The following is a 21,293-nucleotide window of genomic DNA, read 5'->3' as shown; positions in this document are numbered from 1 at the left end:
GTTAATTTGGGTCAGACCAGGGATTCCCTTTAAGTAGAGGTGTCACACAGACCCAGAAGGCCGATATTTCCTAGTCAAAGGCAGACTAGACGGTGGATCTGTACTGGTGGCATCTATATACGATACCTTTGGTTTATCTTTGTTCGCCCTAAGTTGGCAGGGTATGCTCAGACGTGAGTCCCTTGCTCACTTTGCCACTGGAATCAAGCAAGCCCGGCTGAAGACGGCTGTAATGCCAGAAACCAGTCCTGGGAAGCTTGATTCCGGTCCAGGGAAGACATGGCTTGGCGGTTCGGGTTGGACTGTTCCCATGAGGCACAGGGTTAGACTGATTTGCATATGGCCATGTCTGAACTGGGGTGGCGGAGTGAGCTAAAGAACGGTGATGGATTAAACCCAGATCAGTTGACTGGGGGTGAGTGTTTGTATTGTCAACGCTCCGTCCATCACCACCTTTGGTTTTTCCTTGGCATCTATATACGAGCCAAATGCTGAGCAAGCAGGATTCCTCGACTCTCTGTCGAATAAGTTGTCTACATGGCATTGGGTCCCGCTGCTATTGCAGGGAGACTTTAACTGCACGTTACTGGATCGCTCCTCCCCCACCCCCTTCCTGGGACACCTACAGTGATAGCAATGAAAGCAATGAACGCTTGGACCACACACTGGCATTTAGTAGATCCCTGGCGACACAGAAATCCCACAGATAGGAACTATTCAGGAACACATGACCTACATGTCCAGCTCAATAGAATACTAGTCATAGAAGACCTGCTGCCAGTCGTAACAGTGTCTCAATACCTAAGGAGAACATATTCCGACCACAATCCCCATTTGCTACTAATAGAGTGGGACAACATAGCTCCCATACCTAGATGGCGCATGCTACCCAGATTATTAGAGGATAAGATTATCCTCAAATCCACAAAGGTAGCGATAACAGACTATTTTGATGTAAACACAGGGACGGCTTCATCAGCCCTAATAGAATGGGGCGCCTTCAAGGCGGTGATACCGGGTCTTGTCCAGTTACGCAGGCCGACATGCATAGAGTATTGGAGTTGGACTTCACAAAACTAGAGAATAAACTTGCCCACCTAGCAACGAAAAGTATCAAGGGGCCTTTCACATAGTGACAAACTGCAAGAGAGCAGAACAGAACATCCTAGACAGCTGGAAAGGACTATGCTGCCGCAACTGTGCAGTGCATTCAGCACGCACTCACAGCGCCTCAGAAAAAGCTGGCAGGCTACTTGCGTGGCTCATTAGACAAGACGAGGCTAAAACCCCAGTCACTACTATCCGTTCTCCGCAAGGTTAATTATTGTACTCGCAGCAGGAGATACATCAGGCATTCACAAGACATTATGTCAACTTATATAAGTTCACAGCCAGTGAAGATAGAAGGGATCCACCAGTATCTCTCCGAAATTACTCTCCCTACGGTGACCCCAGCACAGAAAATAGAACTGGACGCCCGCTTAACATAGAAGAAATATTGGCATTTATGCGCACCCGAGCCTCGGGAAAACCCCCCAGGCCCGGATGGCTAGCAACCAAATTTTACAAGATCTATGCGACAATGTAGCACGGCAACACAAAACATTATATGACACTGCATTAGCCAACACCACACTTGCATACATGCAGCGCAAGGCGCTTCTGGTTTTACTCCCGAAACCAGACAGGGATGCGATCATGATGGGCTCCTACAGACCATTGACGCTTCTAAACACTGAATATAAAATCCTAGCTTCAGTCATTTCTGCAAGGTTAGCGCCCCTGGTAAAGGAACCATGCATTTGTTTCTACCAGGAGCACCTCCTTGAATATACGTAGATTTTTCGGAGTCCATGAATATGCAAAGCAGTCATGGCCTGATTCAGGGTGTGCAGTTTTGGATCTAGAGAAGGCCTTGGACTCCCTCGAGTGGCCATACTTATTTGAAGTACTGAGCAACTATGGACTGGGAGATACCTTCCTACAACTGGTTGGACTGCTCTATACGCACCCTACCATTAGGGTATGCATGGGCACAAGAACTTCAGAAAACATAGCCATCAACAGGGGAACTAGGAAGGGATGCCCGCTGTCCCCGCTCCTGTTCTTGTTAGCCTTGGAGCCGCTTGCGGCACGGCTGCGAAGCGGAGGGGACAACTGGGGCATACTGCTGGGAGATGGAACCAATGCGATCTCGCTTTATGCAGATGATCTCCTGCTGTACATTAAGGACTTACACAATATACCAGTCACTATAGCAGAAACATTACAACAATTTGAGGCAGTGCAGCTCCATGTTTGGACATTTGACCTCCTTCGACCTGCACCCTGAGGTAGTTGATGTTATCTTAAGAAGTGAGGTGTCCCTCCAAAAAATCAGTGTAGGTCAGTTGTTGGCACTAATCTGTTGATTGTCGCGGCACCTGGGAAAACTGGCCCATTACAGGCAAAGTAGTCTGAAATGTTATTGTTTGTGCTGTCCCTAGGCAAGCAAACAGTTCCTTTGGATACTGTTGAGAGCTATTTATCAGCTCTTTTGGCATCCTAGTGGTTGCCAGATCAGCCATAGTTATTCAAGTCACTTGTGAGGAGATTAATGAAAGGTTTGAAACATTGTGTTTCCACCTAAACCTTTGTATTGCCCCAGTGGGACTTGAACTTAGTGCTCACTTTCTTGATGTGCAGCCCTTTTGAGCTGCTGAACTGTCCTTCTTCGAAGACTTCTGACCCTGAAGATAGTCTTCATCACAGCCATAAGACTGGCTTGACATGTGAATAAACTTAAGGCTCTTTCTGTGAATCAAGTGTATACCTCCTTCTTCCCAGAGAAGTTGCTTTTGCGGACCTGAGTTTTCTGCAGAAAGTGGTTAGCCTTGTCAATAGGAGGCAGGCTATCCCCATCCCAGCATTCTTTGCTCCACCTCATCCTTCAAATGAGGAAGAGTCAGTCCTTCGTTTTGACCCTTAAAGAGCAATAAGCTGCTGTATCGGTCGTACCATGGAACATCCATTGAACAATCTGCCCCATGTGGGGTTTCCTGTAGCGAAGACGACAGCAGTGCAAAAATGAACCATCTATTGCTGGATTCTTCTCTGCATAAAGATCCGCTAAGCACCAGCAAAGACAAAGTTCCCCCAGAAGGCCTGCGGGCTTATTCACCCAGGGTCAAACCTGCTACCACAGCATTAGCATCTTCTGGACATCTGGCAAAAGGCTACGTGGGCCTTGGTACACATGTTCACAAATCACTACTGCCTCAACAGAGGGTCCTATGAGAGGAGCATTTTGCCTGCTCAGTTCTGCAGGACTTATTGGTCTGAGCCAGTCCACAGACCCATCACCTTGGGAGGTACTGCTATGGTACATACTCATAAGGCAAGGAATCTGCAGCTGTAAGTATCCATGAAAAGAACAAGATACTTACGTCTGTTAGCGATCTTTCTGCTTGATACTCTAACTTCCCAAACAGTTCTCACATCTCCCCATTCTGTGAACTAGACACTTGTTTCATCTAAAAAGGCCCTAAGTCACACGAATCCAGATGGGCTTTGAGTTTGAGGGTGCAGACAGCCTAAAAAGTAACTATGTCATATGCATAGGTGTCTCTTGTATGTGGCTCTGCTGGTCATTTCTGGAGCAGAACGATGTAGACAAGGAGCCACACAATGCCACCTACTGGCACAAAGGAGAATTTCTCTAAAACTTTCTGAATCCAGTCTGATGCCTGGGACATATTCACAAGGTGAGGAATCGGTTGTTAGAAAGAGAATCCACCAGAAAGATCATTGCTAACGGTAAGTTACTTGTTCATCAGTACCCGCGGTACAAATAACTTGTGTAATTTGGTCATGTTTATTTTCACAAGCCGGGCATAAATGTATTTATGCCAGACCAGTGAACATAAATGTAGCCTAATAACAGGTTATTTGGTGCATCTGTACTAATAAACACACATTCAAACATGTATTACTACAGTTCAAAGGTCAAATTTGACTTTCATTATCACAATACACCAAAACGGACATGAGAAGAACACTTTTCATTGCGTCACAGATTGTACTAAACAAAAGTGATTTTACCATACTTCACAAATGTAACCCCTTGCATCCTGGTTTTTGTTAAATACCTTTTGTTAAAACAAGTGTACATGAAAATAACACGGCATAAACCATATATGGAGATGTGTATAGTGTAGTATGCTATTTATTACTGTTGTTGCAAGGGCTTTGCCTCTCGTGAGTCAATGCACCTCCTCGCAGTCAACAATGGAAATAAATAGCAACCTCGCACTGCACATTTGCATTACACTACACATTACAAAGGCACAGTTGCCTCACTCTTTATGGAATGCGATTTCAGGCATCTGTAGCCCAATCTGTGTCAAACTTGAAGAAGGACATTTTTAATGGATAGGTAATATTCTGCCACAGCCAGGCAGAAAGAGCAAACACTTCAAATGTTATAGGGGGTTCTAAAATCGTTTGGCCCTCATCAAAATAATGGGATTTCTCAAAGAAGGTTTTTCTCTACACACACCTTAAAACTGCTAAATGGCTGTTCACCCAATTTTTATGACAAAGCCTTAGTTTTGTGAAAATCCTTTCAGAGTTTTGGCGCTCAAAGTCAAAATGTGAGGTTCTATTGTACATGTCAAAGTATGTATATTTTCCAAAACGTTTGAGAAAAAATCACTCAAGCCACTCAAGGCCAGAGCATTTTGCATGCACTGTGATATACATAAAGCCTTAAGCTGGCAAACTACATTTAAACCCTACCCTGTCTGCAAACTTCCGTGGGTGTCAGCACGCCACCCCCAGTCTTTATCCTCCAGGAATCCCAGGTCCTGTTTCCTCTATTCTTTCAATGAGGTTGGGGAAGGTTGACTATCACATGCAAGTGTTCTATAAATATGTGAGATTGTGGCATATGTTTGGGGCCGCTAAATATCTGTACTGCAGTGGAAATTCCTCAAACATGTCTTACAGTCTATTCTTCTAACTTGCCAGGGCATACGTCACCTGTGCGTATCAGAAAAGATGACTGGCTGTCTGCCAAGTCATATTGACGCTGAGGCTCATCAACTAGGAGGATCACCCAGGAGTCCCATATGTCATCAAGTTTGAATATTCCCAATATATCCCAGTCTACATCCCTCCAACTTTTTAAGATATTCTAGTGTATCTGATTCCCATAGAAGCATTTCCAGCATTACCCTTCTTCCCCATCCTAGCTTTTGTGTAGCTCTCTTCCATATTTTGACCATTGATTCTGTCCAAGTCAACAGTCAGGCAAAACAAGTTATACCACCATATAATCTCGTGGGTAACTTCCCAGGCCCATTGTTTGTGTGTCCAACAACAGTACAGGTTCCTGCTGAGAGGCAAAGGCCAATTTGTTCACCACTGGCAATTGAGCTGTAGGTCTGCAAGAGCTATATACGCCTATCACAGGAATTCCTAGTTTGAGTCGACAATGCTATTCTGGGGGTGCCCCAATCCAAAAGCAGTATGCTCGTCCGCCGCTTGGAAGAACTTGTCAGAAACCTGATAAAGCAGATATGAAAATGTTGACAGTGCGGTCATTTTGTATAGGGCAGCTTTGCTGAGTAACACGATCTGTGACTTTTGCCAATGGCCTACACATGTTATATGTTTTCTAACAGAATGCTCACCAGACAGCCTCTGAAACACAGTTGGGTCATGTGTCACATACACTCCCAAATGGGTGAAGTCGTCCTGTGCCCAGTGTAACAGGGTAATATCCTGGCGAGCTGAGGCTGGCACCAGGTGATCTAGAAAGCCACTGACTTTTACCGGTTGAAGCACACCATCCTCAGCCTACCAAATATGTGCAGTATTTCCAAGACTCTTAGAGCCACAAAGGTTTAAGCAATCACTTTTGCCATGTCCATCCCCAAGCACACCTAGTTTTCTACTCCGTGTATCTAATGCGGACCTTTCTACCTACGGGGCAGCCGGGCCAGCAGCCTGCTTTATTCCTGACTTCGTACAGTTTATATTGTTTAGCTCTGTATTGTACCCTCACCTATCCTACCACTAACTTCCTATAATCATATCATGCAAGGGCGATTTTATGTGTTAAATCATAGCTTGGTTGCAGTATTATTCTCTGCCTCCCAGCGGCACAGTCTGTCCTCCAACACTACCACCTTTTTGAGTCTCTCCCTCTTCTACCCAGCTGTGTGGGATAGTAGGAGTCCCCTGACCATGATCTTACAAGCAAATCAGATACTGACCCTGGACTTAACAAGCCTAGTTTTTTCTTTGAAGTACTGCTCAGTAGCTGTGATTAGAAATCTTCTCATATGGCAATCAGTTAACTTCTAGGGGTCTAAACTCCATTTGGTTCCCAGTGAGGTGGCCTGTAATATAAGTCACATACTTAGTGGGGAGTGAATGGGATTGCCTCGTGCCAGGCATTGCTTAGTTTGTAAATGAATGAGTGCCGGTGCCTAAAGCTGTGCTCAGAAATCCCGGCCAGTGCAATTAAATGTTGATGTGAATGCCCTCAAAGCTCTTGTGTGGCTCATGCGAGGTCCAGCCTTCATATAGTGCTTCATGTGGTCTGTGCAGCTCTTCTTTTCTGTGGCGGTAAATCTTCTCTTTGTCCTTTTGTATGTCTGGAAAAGGTCCAGCAATGGTGACATCTGTCGGGGGTGTGACAGCCAGGACGGCTAAGTACACATTGATAATGGGGATCTGATTTTGGGCACTTGGTAAATGAAGAAGGTATTTTATTTGCTGTAAATCACACCTTTCCTGTCAGAAAAAGGACAGAAAAAACTCTACATGTCAAAAGACATCGAATTAAGCTGTTTAGGGTGTTGTTGTTGGGCTGGTGTGCTACCCTTGAGTCGTTGTGCTACATCGTCTGGCATGTTCTTCGTTCACCCAGGTGTGTGGATGATCTGTTGGATGTTCAACGTTTGATTCGGTGCCTTTTGGACTCCCCATTTGACTCTTGTTTCGATTGTTGTTTTGGGTGCTGGTTGTTGTTCCTGTATAGGATTATTGTACGTGCTCCCCTTGTCTCTCTGTGCTCCGCCGGGTGGCCCGTTCCTACTCGTGCACTCAGGTTATATTGAGCTGTTATGTTTGTACTAGTGGATTTAATGCCCATTAGATTCCCAATGTTAGACTAATGTTCTGATTTGTTACCTTTGCCTCAAATTGTAAAGCGCTCTGATATCCTTCGTGATCAAGTTTGCGCTATATAAAACTTAATAAATAAACAAAAATATAAAGAAATGTGAAGAGATTTTAGATGAAAAAAACACAAATGCGGAGCTCAGTGCTCCAAGATTATGTGACTAGGAGCTGGAAAAAAGAACTGAGGTAACTGCCACATACTGTGTGTGATGGGATACTTGGGAGGGCAATGGGCTCTTAAAGATGTAGTGTCAATTTTCATGCTAGCATAACTGTAGCTTATATGTCTACATTACCATGATTCCTTCAAACCCATTTCCTTTGAAAAAGGTTTGTGGGTGAGGTTTTTAAGAAAAGTTCCTCTTTTCTGGTAACATTTCTATTCTTTAATATTACTTTGGCCTTTATAAAAGTAAATTAATGGAATTGACCAATATGGTCAATTTGTATAGACTGCAAAAATATTTATTGTTATATGAAAAAATGTGGCCTTCCTAAAGTAAGGTGAAAATGGAACACACAAGAAGATATATTCATAAGAGGGGCTCTGGGAACCTGCATGTGGGCAAGACTATTCAGTGATTATGATTTTAATGGCGTTTTGTCTGAAAGAGAAAGTAGTGTTTTTTTATTTGCTATGCTAGCAGCATTGTTTCTCTAACCGTGTTACTAATTGGGGAATTGTGTTAACATACATTTTCCCTCGTTTAGGGTGGCCGCAGGATCGTTCTCACATCTATGCCATCACGACTCGACTGCCGGCTCACGTTTGGCGACCGCTTGACCGCCAGGGTAACCACACACTAATATGATACACATGCAGTGCATCTCTACACCCCTTCCCGCCACAGCAGGGATGCGTCAGTTTCACCGTCAGGGTGCAGTGGAGCGCATCTGGCTGCAGGGATCTACATGGGGGAAGCCTAATTGCTTTGTTTCTGTCACTCGCGGTGACCGTTATTTAGCGAGCTACCGCCTGGAGAGATAACACCCTTAGGGCAATTGGTGAGACGACTCCTAGGTGGTATTTTTTCCCATTAAAGTAAGGGGTGTTTGACCCAAAGGGTTCCTAAGCCCCATTTTTCAGAAGCTACTAGTGAGTATTCAGGGTTTGAAACCCATCATATTGCCCCTTTCTCAGGGTTGGCCTACCATGGAAGGCTTTGAGGGTTCTGAGGACCAATGGGAAGGGGAGGACATTACCTACCTCCCAATTGACAATCATTTTTGCCAAGTGATGAACACTTCCATCTTCAAGGCTATCTCACCAGTGGTAGCCCCCTTGGAGAAGAAAATCTTGGCTCTTCATGTGCAATGCCAGAAACCCCTCTCTCAGAGGGAAGACTTTCGGGCCTTCTGCCACCCCCTACCTCCAGGGCAGCCAGTTACCCCTATTCCTACCTTAGAGAAGCACGTGGATGATCCGGGGCTCGAAAGAGGCTTACCTACACCTAAAGAAGGCTTTTATGGAACCCTAACCTGGGCAAGACCCTCAGCTTCTGGGCCCTTCAGGGGACGCCCCTACCCCCCTTCAACCGACCCTGGGGATGGGGACCAGTCCAGGTAGTGGTGCTCTATCAGTAATTCCCTGGCCAACACCGACCCTACCTCAAGTGTATCACAGCCCCAGGAGGCGGACTTGCTGGACCCAGACGACATTCTCCACCCACACTCAGTGGAGTGGTTACCGGCTCCCAAGGTGGCCACCTACCTGGCGAGAAGGTTGCGTAGACCCTTGATAAGAAGGTGAGGGGTTGCCTCAAGGCAGAGTACCCTAGTCCATCTTTAGAGGGGAAAGTGGCCCTCACGCCAGAAATTGATGCTAAGATGGTCACTTTCCTAGCTGAATGTGTCAGTGATTACAAGAAAGGCACTGATAGATCGTGGAGCTCATGCCAAGATAAACTTCTTGATGTAGCAGGGCCCTTAGCAAAGATCATGGACAAGGCGGAGGATGGCAAAGCCTCCGAGTCGCTACTCTCTCCAGATGCCTTGCCTGGTTGGGTTCAATGAGCCATTCTTCTTCTTGGGAAAGCGAACTGTGCGATCTCCACAGAGCAGCGCAAAAACGCTCCTCATGAACATCGATTCCAAGTTGGGGGGACTCTCCTCCTCCGAGGTGGGTATGGTGGCCCAGGGCAATCTATTTGTAGACCCCTTTATCTGAGAATTGGACAAATTTGTTAACACCTTCAATTCTCTACATAAAGCCCAGCCCTCTATTAAGAGAATTTTTACCCCCTGTGTTTTTGCACAGTCGGTCGAGGTAGGGAGTGCTCGACCAGCCGTTCCTTCTATCAAGCCTCCAGGTGTAGTGACTCCCATCCCGGTCAATGGCAGGACTTCAGTAAATTCGGAAACTTAGACCCCCCCAGACCCTCCTCCCGGCGTCGGGGTGGCAGAGGCAGTTCCATGGAAAATGGCGGTTTCAGCAATTCTCAAGTTGAGAGCACGGGACTCGGTGGGGCTCCAAGTTGAGGGTTGTCTGGCCTCTTTTGTACCAAACTGGCAAAATCTCTGCTTGGATGTGTGGAACAGAAAGAGGTTTTTGATAGAGTTTTACAGGTCATCGATGCAAGCCCAAAATCCCAGACATTTGACCTTCTCAAGGGAGCAAAGAACCCTGGTGGACCAAGAAGTAACCTGTCTCTTTGAGAAAGGTGCGATAGTCCACACGAAGGCCCATCCCACTGGGTTCTTCAGCAACCTTTTCCTGTTGGAAAAAAGGGATGATAGTCAATGCCCGGTTATGAACTTGAAGGAGTTCTACAGATGGCTCATATACCGACACTTAAAGATGGAAGCTATCCATCTTAGGAGATCGGAAAGATGCGTACTTGGCGGTCCCTGTCATTCCGCCTCACAGGCGCTTCCTGCAATTCTGCTGGGGCTCTCAGGTGTTCAAATATGCAACCCTGCCTTTCGGTCTCTCATCGACCTCATGGTACTTCACCAAGATGATGAGGCCAGTGGTCGAACACTCGAATGCAAGGGGTGTATCTGATCGTCTATCTCAACGATATTCTGATCCTGAATCAATGCCGACAGCGTCTCTCCTTACACTTACAGGTGGCTGTCAATCTTCTGTAATCTTTGGGCTTTATGATCAACAAGGAGAAATCTGCTCTTGTCCCCGCCCAGTCCTTGCAATTTCTGGGATTCTTGATAGACTCTGTCAATGCGACCCTCAAGTCTCCCGGCCCAGAATCTGACGAGGAACAGGCACGAGTTCCGGAGGACAATCTCCAAATCTCAGGTTTCCCTCCAGCAGTTAGCAGGGATAGGGGGGCTCCTCTCATCCACCATACAAGCGATCTTCTCGGGACCCCTACACTACTCCATGCTTCAATACCTAAACATTTCCGTTCAGAAGGGCCTCGCGTACTTTCAGTCAATTCCACTCTCAGAAGAGGCCCAGAGGAGATGCAATGGTGGATTGTCCATATGGAGGCGTGGAACAGTTAAGCGATATTCGGCTCTCAACCCGACCTGGTGAATTAATCAGACACCAGTGGTTTTGGGTGGGGCGCTCGTTGTGGGGATTTCTCCACTGGAGGAAAATGGTCTTCCGCAGAACAGTCTCTGCACATTAATTGCCTTGAATTGATGACAGGTTTCTCCACCCTCAGATGTTGGACAAAGGAGAAAGTCCAATGTTCGGTCCTCTTGAAGATGGACAATGTGGAGGCAGTCCGATACGTTAAGCACCTGGAGTGACACGGTCCAAGACCCTGTCGAATCTAGCGCACACGCTGTTGGAGCACTGCTTGGCCAACTAGATTTCTCGGTCAGCGGAAAATCTGCCAGGCAGTTCCCATCAGGTGGCAGACTGGTACTCTCGTCATTGGAGAGATGTCAGCCTCTGGAAGTTGCACCCTGATAGGTTGTTTCGGCAACTGCAGGAACGGTGGGGTCCTTTTTTGATGGATCTCTTTGCGTCCGGTTTGGACTTCCAACTTGACAGATACTGTAAGTGGACACCAGATCCCCATGCAGTGACCACGGATGCCTTCCTTTAGGACATGAACCAGGAGTCAGCGTATGCACAAGTATGCAGACAACAGGCAGACCTGGTAGTGATTACCACAGTTTGGAGATCGCAAGTATGGTTTCCATTGATGATGGAACTTTCTTGGGATTTTTCAATGCCTCTACTCTGTTTCCTGGGATCCTTAGGCCAACAGTCATCCTCTGGTGATGACAGGATCTCTTGTCTCATGGCCTGGAGGGTTAACGAGAACGTTGGAAAATCCTGGGGATTTCACAAGAAGATACTGCTCTGCTTGCCAAGGCCTAGGCTGATAGTACAGACAAACTGTACCGTTATGCTTGGTCTAGATGGTTGGATTGGTGTATCCAATGCCAAGTGGATCCCGTGGGGGTGGATGTTGTCCAGATTTTGAATTTTTTTGTGAGCTTGGCTTCGCAAAGGTTGGCCTACAGGTCTATCAATACCTTTAGTTCGACTATCTCTACAGTCCACTTACCGGTGAAAAGCCATCCAGTGAGGAAAGTTGTTAGGGGTATTAAGCCTCAAGTATCCCCGGAGCCTCGGTACTCAGTCCTATGGGACATTAATAAGGTGCTTTCTTTGTTTCAATCCTGGCCTTCTAATAAACACTTGTCTAGCAAGCAACTATCAGCCAAATTGGCTATGTTGTTATGCTTAATTTCATGATGTTGAGTTCGACTCCTGGACATTACAGGTAGGTTTTACCCTAGAAGAGGTGACTTTTCATATTTCTCGCCTAACAAAATGTAACTAGAAGTTGGTGACATATCCAGCATTTGCACAAGTTCATAAATTGTGTGTGGTACCTGCGCTGTAGAGGTATGAGATTGTTATGGAGGACCTATATCCTCATGGGGGACCGTCAATTATTGATTGCCCTCACGAAAGCTCATAAAGCGGTTTCTTCCTCTACGATTGCCAGATGGATCATATGGGTTATGCAAGAGGTGGGCATTGATACCTTTTGTGGAGCACTCAGTGAGAGGTGCTAGGGCCTCTAAGTCTTTCATTTTAGGAGCGAAACTGGAAGACATTCTTAGCGCGGCTGATTGGTCTTCAGACTCCACTTTTAAAATGTTTTATTTTAAACCATTTTCCTCTCTGGCAAACATAGTGGAAGATCAGCTTTAAAACAGCCTAATCCTGACCTTTGGGTGCCACCATGGAATTACATATTTCCTAGCTATCAAAAAGGAAAGTTTCAATTCTTTTAAGGACATGAGGAGAGGTTTAGTCTACCCTATGCTTCTTATCTCGAAGCCCCTCCCAGGCACAGGCATAATGAAGTGCTGGGATCTTGAGGACTGTGAAATTTTACATCAGGTGAAATCGCATGCCAGTGTGGATAATGATGTCTTTGACTTGTAACATAAGTTTTGGTCTAGAGCAGAGGTCTTCAAACTAAGGAGTGTACCCCCGGGTGGAAGGGGGGGTGGATGGGTCCCCAGGACGGCACAAATGCCTCCACAAGGAAATGTAAATGAAGACGGCCTGGAAGTGCAGCGATGTTTATTTGCTAGATTTCCAGGCTGTCTTCCTTTACTCCAAAGCCCTTGAAGTAAGATCAGAGTGCCGTGGGGCCAGAGGTCAGTGAGTGTGCTGCTTTGGGCTCCGCTGGGCAATGTCTGGAGTCTTAACTCCGGCACGAGACCATTTGTATATTTACATACCTTTGTACATTGGTTACCGAGGCTTAGTTTTTTTCTGGTTCCAGTACACCCTGGGCCCCCACTTTGCCTATTCCTTACATTTGTAATTTACATTTTCTAGAGTGAGAATGCATTTCATGAAAAGGAATATAAAGTAGGGTTGCCAACAGAAAAATGCCAGCAATGTGCTGAGCTGAAAAGACCTATCTTGACATTAAATAGGGTTATAAATAAAAAGTATGTATACATTTATTCATGTGGACTGCCCTGATCCTTTGTTGATCGTTATTTTAAATCAGGTAACCTATTGAAAATAGTTTAGTCCGTTTTCTGAGCAACAAACATGGTGGGACAAATAAAACTAATTAAAGCCCTTATATCTTGTAGATAAATTCCATAAGCATATATTAAGGTGTGAGAAGCTGTGTTTCATTTCATGCATGTTCGCCATTCATGTGGACTGCCATGATCCATGGTTGATCGTTATGTTAAATCAGGTAACCTATTGAAAATAATGTAGTCAATTTTTTGAGCAACAAATCAGGTGGGGCGATCAAATTAATTAAAGCCCACATATCTTGCAGACAAATTCGACGTGCATATATTAAATTTTTGAGAAGAAGGAATTTTAACGTAAATTAAAGAATATGTTGAGTTTATAACGAATTAACACAGGAGTAGAATTAAAAAGAAGTGAATTATCTTGATTGTTTAGATATATAACTAATTATATGAAGTCTCCAAGAAAAGGTAAATTATGCAGCATAATGCGCCAGATTTTGTGGCTAGCATTACTTCATTATTTTGTCATTTTAACTCAAGGTAACGCTGTCAGGGGAAATATTTCACCTTATTAGTACCAGTTTAACACCCAAATACAACAGGAAGCAACTACAATATTACCAGTCAATCTTTGCAAAGGGCCTTCTACTGCCCCGGAACACTTAGACATGCTTTAAGTAACTTTTGTTCCGTTTGAGCTAGAATCAAGATTTTTTGTTGAAGTCTGCAGATTATGTAGCAAATGCAGTAAACTGATAATTATGTGAAAAACACTGCTGCTGCAGAAACTCATGATTCCAGTGGCCCTGGCTTTAAGTAACTAAATCAATTAATGGCTGGTAAGAAGGTTGGTTTCTTTTTTAACTTTTTGCACTGCCACCACACCTTTTGCTTTCAGGCAGAGGTGCCTCAAAGTCAGTATTAACCATTCAGGGGCAATTTTTTTGTGAAAGCTGAGTCCATGGGGTGGCAGGTAGAAGGCCAGTACGGTTGCATTCAGATGCAGAGCCCTAATCCTCTCTATCTCTGGGGCCTCACAGCAATGGTCTAGGAGAAAGAGGAAAGTAACAAGATTCATAGATGTTGTCAAAGAGAAGCCCCAGAATAGGGAGCACTGTATGGGGACTCCTTTTTATGTATAGAAATGGCTAGAGACAGCTTCTTCAGAGAGATTCCCCGAAGAAGGAGGGCAATGTAAGTGTGTGTTTTTTTTTTTAAAGAGACATTCATTAGTGAAGCTGGTACTGCTACCAAGTGTGTAAGTGGCCACTGCTGGTTATCATTAAGGAAGCAGATGCAGCAGGACTGGGGTCCAGAGATTTGAGTCGCCCACTGCATCACAGCTATGACTGTCTACCTTTAAAAAGGCAAAAACAACAGTTGATGGACAGAATGCAGAACAATGTCATACATTCACCCCAGTACAGAGATCTGGGCCTAAATCCATCGTTTTTTTGCTCACCAAGCCACCCCAGTTCATACATGGCCATATGCAAATCAGCCTTGGCCCTGTGCCTCATGGGAACAGTCCAGCCCGAACTGCCAAGCCATGTCTTCCCTGGACCGGAATCAAGGACTGTTCCCATGAGGCACAGGGTCAGACTGATATGCATATGGCCATGTCTCAACTGGGGTGGCGGAGTGAGCTAAAGAATGGGGATGGATTAAACCCAAAACAGTTGACTGGGGGTGTGTGTTTGATTTGCTCAAACGCTCCGTCCATCATCCCCTTTTGTATCCATTTAAAAAGGGGCATGGGGGCTTATTTTCCTTTCTAGCAGTAGGACCGGGGTGATGATCCGTCACGGTGTAGAAGAGATAAAAGATGCAGAGGAGATAGCCTGCTACTCAGGACTGCAGTTATCATTGGTGCAACAGGTGTAGTTGCATTGGGGTCAAAGAGTGTGAGGTGACCACAACACCCCAATTATGGGGAGAGGTTTGTTTGGGATAATATCCGTTTTTGTTTGATGCATTTGCTGTTACATAAGTCTCGTATTTAGTGCGGTTCATAAACTATAGAAAAAGTGTTCCTGAAAACATCTCAAAAGCCTCGCTCTCTGCACGCAGCCACCTCCCTCCCACTCCCTCAATCCTTGCCATAAAGTTTTGGAGGGGGCCTGACCACAAAACATTTTGCTTAGTGGGGGTTTAGAGTAAAAAATGTTTGAAGACCTCTGGTCTAGAGTGTAACATGAGGAGTTATGTTTCCTACCGTACCATGATGATTGATTATGGTCCAGTTTATTATGAGTGGATAGACAACTTTGTTTTCTTGTTCCTTCCTAGGAACGGAGTCCAATAAACAGGAGTAGAGCAAACGGATGAAAACTGTGTCCGCAAGAACAAAGAGGGAAATAGAAGGGAACAGGGACCGTTATACAGAAGGCAGCACTGTGATTGGATGGACTATTTCTGTTTCTATTTCCCCATGGCTCATGAGAAATGTAGCTATGTTATTGAGAATGGTTTCATGAAAAGGCTGCTGGACAAAATAAAGTGAAGAGAGAATTGAACCTTTCCTTTACGCAGCTAGGCAATTTTTAATTCTCCTGTAATGTCGACTGTGTACCATGACAAAAATGTAATAAAGTTTTGGTTTAAAAAAGAAAAAAAGTGTGCCAGGTTGTTTGAAACTCTGCTTTTTGTTCATCCAGGTTCCACTCTATATTATATTTCAGGCCCTACTAGACAATTCTAAGTTTTGCTTTTAAGAATATGCAGTTTTTTCATACCTATCATCAGGGCTATTAAATACTGGTTTTGAAGTAGTTTGATTTTGCAATTGCTCATATACTTTATTTTAGCTATATGGATATTTATATAGCATGGGAATAAAAACACAAATAGTTTCACAAAGCTAGAATACCAAATAGGGGGGAGTCGATGGAAATAAAGGAAGGTGTGTTTATGATAGACCAGTTGCACTGAATTTTTTAGCTAACAGAGTTTAACAAATAGCTGCTCCTGAACTTCTTTTCCTTTAAATTCCAGTGTGAATATTTAATCAATAAATTGGTTCTTACAAGTACAAAAGTACAATGACTGTTAGATCTGTGTTGCTGATGTTAGTGTTCTTTTGATGTAAATGCTTGTGATGTACATAATTATTTGCCCTGTCAAGTCTAATAGAAAATATATTTAACTTTTGGAATATCTTGACAGGTAGATGCAAGTCGTTCCAGTATACAAGTCTGTTTACATGCCTATGTGTTCAATGAGAAGGCACACAGAAAGGTTATGAGGGGTATCTTTTCCAAATGCTGTGTTGCCTGCATCTTGGGTAGCAGCACAGGAGAAAGCAACCAACCTGGCAAGAGTACATATAGAGAATCTTGAATGCCTGGGGGAAACGGCTGGAGGTTTTTGGAAGAGAACATGGAGTATTGGGTTTGGGATAGAAGTGAAATGTGCCCTCTTGGACTGCCATTTCTTCCATTTGATGGGGTTCTGCTGCATTTGCATTATCTGGCATTTGATTAACAAACATGTATTTTATGAGCCTTATGCTCTTTTAATGCTCTGTTTTATGGGTATAGAGTATTGGTTTTCAAACTGTTGACACTTAGAAGCCAAAACCCACAATCAGTAAAGTAGAAAAAAGATATAATCTTTTTAAGAAGACAAGAATTAGGCATGTTGAAATTTAAATGTGGAAAAGTAAGCGAACCTTGTCAAATTTGATTTCCTAGGTAATTAATGGCCACATCTTCTTGGGGCTCCAATTACAGCTCCTTCTGCTCACCTGCTGCTGTATCTAAAGGGCCAGAACAGAAGAGAAAGAGCCCCACCTGCTGCAAGCAACTTGATTTGAGTGGCAAGAGCATCGTAGATCAGAGCTCCCATGCCCTATGGAATGGAGCTCAAGAAAACAGTCATTGATGGGAATTGGGGAGAAAGGATGGTAGTGGAGCCAACAGCGTCAGGACACCTCTGGTGACTGGGGCAGTTCTCTGTGAGATGGTCACTGCAACCAAACGGGTTAACTGGGTAGAAGTCTGCCCCAGACGTGATACATGAAACTTGCTGTAAACAGAGCAGGGGTATGAGAGTTATTCCTCCTGTCCCTCTGGGATGAATAAGGAGACATACCTCAAAGACCCAGGCATGGGTGCATGCCTGCCCTATCTGCTAGATTCCGAGGAACCCTTTAGCCCCATTTCACACATGTGCCAGCCATCTTAAATAGATTATAATCACTGATATATTGGCAGAGTAGCATAAAAAGGATGGTCAGAAAGGAGTTCTATTAGTTGCAAGATAACTGGCATCATAAGGGGCTAAAAGCTGCCATATTGCTGCCATTTATGTTATAGCGAAATACAGCAGGAGCGCTTCTCCTTTCTAATGAAAACGTTTGTGTGAAAAGCCTTGCCTCATGTGGCTTAAGTTCAGGCTACTTGGGAAGGCAGTGAGGCTTAGAGAGGGAGCAGTCATGGTAATAACTGTGTTAAAATTTGCTGTAATGAAAGCCGTGCTCCAGGTGCAAACAATCCAGCATAAAAATGGCATACACAGGGGTCAGCATGTCCTCCTGTTTTGTGCCTTCAGACAGAGTGAACATTTCTGTGATTCAGACGAAGTGGTTGATGAGGTTCTACTTTCCATGCACTGTTGTGGTTTGCTAATAAAAAAAACCTGTTTAAACTTAAAAGCTGCAATAACCAGCTAAACTGGTACAAAATCTGCTACTGCACTTCGAGACTCAAAGGAGAAATTTTCCTCGAAGAGTATTCTCTCAAGCTAGATTACACAAAAATAGTCTGGGGGTATGCCTGCCTTAGCCTTGCAAAAGTTGTAAATAGAGTGGGGTCAAGACTGGTAGAGAGAGCTTTTTAGGTGAGAGTCAAAATCAATTCCCATGCTCATATGTCTGATGGCGGAGGCCTCTGGAATTTGAGTGATGCTGCAGTGAAAACATACCAGGTTCCAAAGAAACGTTAAAACACTACTGATGGCCATTCAGTTTTAAGAGCAACCAGTGAGGTTTTGTACATTTGGTAGTTGTTGGACATGCGGATGCTTGAGCTACAACACTGAACAATTTCTGAATGCCAAATAACAAAATGATACTAAAAGGTAAGGCATGTATGAAAAACGTTTTCTGATCAAAGATAGGTTTGCTTCCCAGTGGTTGTGATGGAAGCCAACCAAAATGTGCCCATGCAGGTCAAGGAAAGCCAAACACGTCAGACTATCTCTAGGCCATGTGTGAACATGTTCCCATATGTATGCAAATGAGGCGTAAGTTGATGGCCTGCAAATCTGCAGGGGTCTGGTTCCCCTGGACCTATTCTGCACATCTTCAATCTACAACATTCAATCCAATAACGGCTGGAAGATGAGAAAACAGCATTGAATGCAGTCAGAGGTGAGGTTAACAACACTTGTAATAATTAATAGAGGCACTCCAGGTACTCACATACAGCTGATACGAGAAGGTCAAAATAAGTTGCACACTCTGAATTGCTTCCGTAGATTGCACAGGTAGCTCCAGTTTCAGGTTTAACTGGTCCTTCTTACCATCCTGATTATTGTCTTCTTCCCTAGCCTAAGAGGAAAGACAGGACCTTTTAGAATTGCTACTTTGTGCTTGAACCAACAGAGGACAACTGTATCTTATACACCTTTATGGCTGTGTTCATTGACAATACCTATGTAAATCTGCACACAAGGCAATACAGTGTTATACAAAGAATTCAGTTTGGTTTGAGGCAATCAAATAAGAACAGGAAAGACATGCATAAATAACAAAAGCAACTGTTTGCCGTAAATTCCATATCTTGATAAACAGAATAAGAATTTGCACAACTGTATGGGAGTAAATGCACTTATCACAGCAAAAAAGCCACAACTATGGTTTAACAGTAGAATTAGGGGCAGAGCAGAAGGCATTTCAGGGTGAGTAACCCTGTAGAAGTAGGTAAATAATCACAAACATTTATGTTGTGCTTATTCATACTTCTAGCCCATAGTTTCCCTCCCCTGAAAGGTATATATTTTGCTCCTGTAAAAGGCAGGAGTGTATTTTCTGATGGGAAATCAGACAGCAAACCCCATATTTAATAGTGAATTCGGGGGAAGGGGCTTATTCACAAACCAGGGGCTGATCTCATTTTACCATAGTAGAGTACATCTATGGTGTAGGGAAAATCAGTATGACTGCATTTCCGGCACTGAAACGTTTAGGTTTGGGGCAGGACATGACACATTTCAAACTGGATGTCGATGCAGAAGAACGTGAGCACTCGCAAACTCATGTGTTTGTGGTCATTCATATCCCTATTGCAGAGTACCACTCTCAAAAAGCGTACACTTTTACTCACAGCAGGAGTAGTTACATTTCTATGGAGGAATGTAAAGCGAACACCCAAATATTTATTGGGAGTCTAAGGGAAGTCTTTTCTCCATAATTAAAAGCTTTCCTCTTATGGAATAGGGTTCATTGTGCAAATGCAAAATTGCCCAGCAAATAGTGGAAAGACATTTTGCGATCTGGTGGTACTCCTGGAAAGCTATACCTGCTCATGGTTTCCAGGACTACTTCTAGGATTCTTTGCGAATCCCACTTAAGTAGGAGCTATATCAAAAAATAGGAGAAGAGCTAATGGAATTCAATTTTAACAACTAAACCCCTGTCTATGCCAACTGGACAAAGGTTATTAAGCCTGTGCTGCACATTTGTCAAACCCCTCCCCAACAACTTCTGTAAGCAATACGCCCAGACACCCTCAGGATCCTGAAAAATCACAATTAACAATTTAAAGCATGCAGGACGGTGGCCCTTGCTACTACATCCTCTCCCATCAAACAGTTCCATACAGGCTGCAATCTTTATGATATAGGTTATCCACTTCCCCATTTACAAAAAAGGATTTATGTCACCATTATTATCCATATACAGTTCGTAAGACTTTAGGCTGCCCAATATTTTTCTTTTTTGATTATCATACAGGCATAAATCCATACTGAAGGAGGGCTAATTCCTCATCTGTGAAAAGATGTACAATTGTAATTAAATGGTGTTGCAGGGTACTGTGGCCACAAACCTAGTAGAAGGGAATTTGGTTTTATACAGGAATACTCAAGGTCAGCTTTGAATCTTCGAAAATTGGTTACTGCAAGCAAGATAACAGAATTGGTAGTTGGGAGAAGATGAAAGCCAATGGGGACCTAGAGCCCAACCGTAAGACAAAGCAGGTCCAACCTCCATTAGTCATAGATGACCCACCAGTTAAGCCTTTTTAATGTTTTATTTTAGATATTATTCGCGGATTTGGCCAGCACTTTTTTGGGGTGGCTCTTGGGCCAACAACTTTGAAACTCTATTGTATTAGACACTTATGTTTATCTGAGGCAAACTGCATTGCTTACTCTCAATTATTAACGTATTCTAATTGATGTAACTAGCTTCCCCTCCACTATCAAAAGAGCAAGAACATGGAGCATATCATGAAGACATACTCCTCTACAAACAAGGGACCAATCAAATAATCTGACAGAAACAGAATCAGGTACAATCTGCACTTCCCAATACATTGCATTACGTACAAACATTACGGACGATAGGGTGTTCATCTTTTTTCACCTGGCTATCCTATTACTGATTAGGGCACAAAGGTCAGATCAGGAAGAAAGATACTTGCTATAAAGCTCTCCATATGGCAGAGAAATCACATTGGCTAGATGCATTTGTGTTGTCCTTCCTGCATACTTTGGCTGAATTCACCTCTGAAGAGTTTATCTTCATGGTCACTTTAATCTAGTTAACAACTGTTTACTCACAAATCTTTAGGGTGGGAACCTCCACGGCCGCAGCCTCCAAACTGATGAAATCTACCCTGCACAATACAGACTCGATAGACATATGGAGGAGCCACAACCCCAAACATAGAAAATGCACTTTCTTATCACATTCATTCAACAAATACTTGCATTAATAAAATCTTTCTTAGTTTCACAATTTCAAAACAAGCATGCACGCTGATAGTATTTACTAGAGTACTATACTGTTAACAATAACAACACGTTCATGTTATTATTCTGTTGCATTGAAAGCCAATATATCAGTGCGGGGTGTGGAATTCTTATAACCGGACTCCCAGGACATATTGTTTTGATTCAATGACAACAGGTTTTCATGTTTATTTTGTCCTTGGGACAAGTAGGCCCAACTCCAT

At 43.9% G+C, this 21,293-nt stretch overlaps 1 protein-coding gene across 1 annotated transcript in view; it reads right to left on the bottom strand.

Annotated features, from left to right (window-relative positions):
* The window catches only part of TMEM231 (transmembrane protein 231), a 223,246-nt gene that overhangs the window by 173,852 nt on the left and 28,101 nt on the right, over nucleotides 1-21,293 (bottom strand). The window contains exon 3 of the mRNA XM_078668442.1: nucleotides 18,536-18,664. Within this exon, the coding sequence (XP_078524568.1) occupies nucleotides 18,536-18,664 (129 nt within the window). The remainder of the gene's footprint in view (nucleotides 1-18,535; nucleotides 18,665-21,293) is intronic.

The sequence above is a fragment of the Lissotriton helveticus genome, chromosome 12, assembly GCF_964261635.1.
Source record: "Lissotriton helveticus chromosome 12, aLisHel1.1, whole genome shotgun sequence".
Taxonomy (NCBI): domain Eukaryota; kingdom Metazoa; phylum Chordata; class Amphibia; order Caudata; family Salamandridae; genus Lissotriton; species Lissotriton helveticus.
The sequence above is the reverse complement of the archived record's forward strand: the minus strand, read 5'-3'. Positions and strand labels throughout refer to the sequence as shown.